This window comes from Lytechinus variegatus, chromosome 6 (genome assembly GCF_018143015.1).
Source record: "Lytechinus variegatus isolate NC3 chromosome 6, Lvar_3.0, whole genome shotgun sequence".
Lineage (NCBI taxonomy): Eukaryota > Metazoa > Echinodermata > Echinoidea > Temnopleuroida > Toxopneustidae > Lytechinus > Lytechinus variegatus.
The window spans coordinates 40765306-40768507 of record NC_054745.1 but is presented as its reverse complement, the minus strand read 5'-3'; the positions used below and the strand labels follow the sequence as shown (position 1 = coordinate 40768507).

Below are 3202 nucleotides of genomic sequence, written 5' to 3'. Positions count from 1 at the left end.
AAGGAGACAACACTCGGATGACGCCAGATCCCTTGCCATCGAGTCGGCATTATCAGGCGATAGAACTGGTGTTATAAGTACGAAACACTCAAACGATATGTCATTTCTTGCAAAGGCAAAAGAAATCGAAGAAGTTCTCTTTGCCAGCGGGGACGATGAGGGAAAAGTGAGCTCTTCAGAAAGTGACCTGTTTGAGGAAACAGAGGAAACCGGCTTCTTGCCATCAAAACCTAAATCAAAGGATACTCCCAAAATAGTTGCGGACACCGGAAAAGCTTACCCAGATACTTCCTCCAAAACGCACCTAAACTTAGATACACCTCTCGAAGCCCCAACCGCAGAGGGCACTGTAAAAGAATTACCTACCGGTGGCAGCGGGGAGGATGGAGGAATCAGCAAGTGGCTTTGGCTTCACGGTCACTTCGAATGGAGAGGAGGATGCGGCAATGCGAAGCAAGAGGAATATCCAGGACGCGGTAGACGGCATGCATACATGCAGATACCCTACAGAGGCCGAACTAACAACCCAACTCCAGACCCAGGATGTGCAAATGAGTCAGAGCGATTCCGATAACGATATCTCTCATCGGTATCAGAACACTTGCGATAGTTCGCTCTTCGATCTTACTCAGGAGAAGCGAGAGCAGAGAGCGCTATGTCCTTACAAGATGGTTACGGATATAGACAACCAAAGGTACACATTATAAAGCATTTTAAGCCCATCCCTCATGTCAATGATATCCTTTCCAAAATACGCGAATTTGATAACTGGAAATTACTAGAGATATGTGAGAAGAGCCTATTTTAAAACAGGTTATATCAATAAAAAGGGAACTCCTGCTTAAATGACAATTAACAGGTCAGAGAGGCTGCACAAATGTTTAAGCTCTGACAAATATAAAAAAAAATCGTATCATTGCACATTTGAAGGTCTGTAGGTAGGGCCACACACGCTGTTGTTATAGAAATTTAGGCCGTGATGATGCTCATTAAAAGCCTCTAAAGACGATGCCAGCAAATTTTCATACATACTTTATTTTGTCAAGTAGTCATACGTTTCTGGAATTTAAGCGAACTACATTACCCAATCAGTTATATAACCGGTTTTAATAAAATTACATTGTCAGTTAAACTTGTTTGTTACCTACAATCCCACCGCTGCCACCATAAATTGGACGATCTTGCAGATGTTCATGAAAGGACTTGTCGGAGGTTTTATCCGTCAAGTCTAGTGTTATACCACAATTACCATAGTAACGGCGCTTCTTAGTCAATCAAAATAAAGGAGACCTAGCAGATCTGACAACATATCTGACAACTTGCCGAACAAAACTGTTGATCAGACGCTCTCCGGAACATGTAGCCAAAATAACATTTGGCCAGTTTATCTAATGTCAATGTTATCATCAAACAGCATCTTTCATTAATTCTTGGTGTACCTGACATCGTTTTAACCCACAGATTCCCAAGAGAGATTTCCTACGCAAGATGTGCCTGCACACAGTGCGTCAATAGTAGTAATACAGGTTTCCTGCCAAGAGGCCGAGCGAAGTGTCTGCCAGTTACTCGCCAGACAGAAGTACTGATACGTGGAGATTGTGATGAGGGTGTCTACAGGTAAGATAACGATCAGTATATTATTCTATCCACAAAGTATCGACAAATTCCGTTTAATGATAATAATAATAACAACAATACTACTACCAATAATGATAATAATAATAATGCTGATAATAATAATAATAATAATAATGATAATAATAATAATAATAGTAGTAATAATAATAATAGTAATAAGGTCTTAGGGACATCATTTTATACAAATCAGTAGCCCTGTATAGAATTAAAGATGGGATGATTTGCTAACCAACCTATATGGGAGGAGGCTCGAATTGACTTTCCACTAAGTACACTGACCTAAAAGTACACTTTTAGGTTAGTAAGGGGCCATGTCCTGTTTTTGTAGTCTGTGTCTCGAGCTGTTTCTATTCAAATGAAAGCCACCCAGTTGGAATCTTGTGGTGTTAACCGGTGTACATAGAGGAACACACCAGTTGTTTTACACTGGTGTTGAATTGGTGGTGTTAATTTTACACCCATAGGTGTTATTATAACACCTTTGGTTGTTACATTTACATTCTTTGGTGTTATGTTTAATCTCTAGGGTGTAATTTTAACACCTCAGGGTGTGGTCCTCTATTAACACCAACTGGTGTCAGTTTTAACACCACAGTTTTTACAGTGTATATATTTCTCCGCTTTGTGCATCAAATTAGTTTTGAGTGATTGGAAAGAAACACAAATCTAATAACTTATTTCTACCTCATGAATATAATTTCTACATTTTTTCTTTTTCTTGATGCTCCCCCAACAGTTTTAAGAAAGTATTAATTCAAGTGCCGGTCGCTTGTGTATGTACGAGAACGCGAGTCACCGCCCTTGGTTGAGCTGACGGGATCAAAAGTCTTCTCCAAAGTGCCGTTTGTATTTCGATTTATTTATTTCGTACGCTCGTTGTCCCCCCCCCCCCTCTCTCTCTCTCTCTCTCTGTTTCAAATAAAAATATTTATCTTGAATTACTATCCCCTCTATTTTCTTCATATTTCCTCCCTTCTATCATCTGTTATCTGTATCATAGTCTTGTAAAGTCGCTTCATAGATTAAAAATACATATTTTTATTTGTGTAAATTGACCATCCTATTGTTGGAAAAAAGAAATGTTTTCACGTTGATGTCTGTACCTCATTGCAAAATGACCACAAAAAGGACCTCAGTTTTCAATGCATTCATCGTATGATGAGGAAGTAATATATTAAGTTATTTATCTATTTATATATTTATCTATGGTGTGTGAATATTTACTTTGGCAAGTTTGTGTTACATTAGCGTAATAAAAACATACCTCATTCTCTTATCACTATATATATTTTCTTTTAAATAAATGAAATTAAAGGAATGGCATGGCATGGGAAATTGACGTGAAATCAAATTACTATAATTGGTTTTAAGTTTCAGAAAGCTAGGTTTATACATTTATTCATCTAAATGAGATTTTACGTTATACAATAATGATGAGCTTGTATTACTTCAATTTGTTTTAAAAGGTCTATTGGCCTATAATTTCGTATTTATTTATAGAAACATACGCCTTGAAATGGAAATATGTTAATAACTTTCATTACAAAGCTTTAATGAATCGTTC

At 37.5% G+C, this 3202-nt stretch overlaps 1 protein-coding gene across 1 annotated transcript; it reads left to right on the top strand.

Annotated features, from left to right (window-relative positions):
- The first annotated feature begins 383 nt into the window (after positions 1-383).
- Positions 384-2503, top strand: LOC121417823 (interleukin 17-like protein). Its single transcript, XM_041611557.1, has 3 exons — positions 384-694; positions 1462-1617; positions 2375-2503. Exons 1-3 carry the CDS (start codon positions 384-386, stop codon positions 2445-2447), a joined length of 540 nt encoding a protein of 179 aa, XP_041467491.1. The 3' UTR covers positions 2448-2503.
- Positions 2504-3202: the final 699 nt, after the last annotated feature.

Coding starts and splice junctions, on each gene's coding strand:
- LOC121417823 (XM_041611557.1), top strand. CDS start 384: ATGGAGGAATCAGCAAGTGGCTTTGGCTTCACGGTCACTTCGAATGGA. Junction 695..1,461: donor ACGGATATAGACAACCAAAG/GTACACATTATA, acceptor TTTAACCCACAG/ATTCCCAAGAGAGATTTCCT. Junction 1,618..2,374: donor TGTGATGAGGGTGTCTACAG/GTAAGATAACGA, acceptor CTCCCCCAACAG/TTTTAAGAAAGTATTAATTC.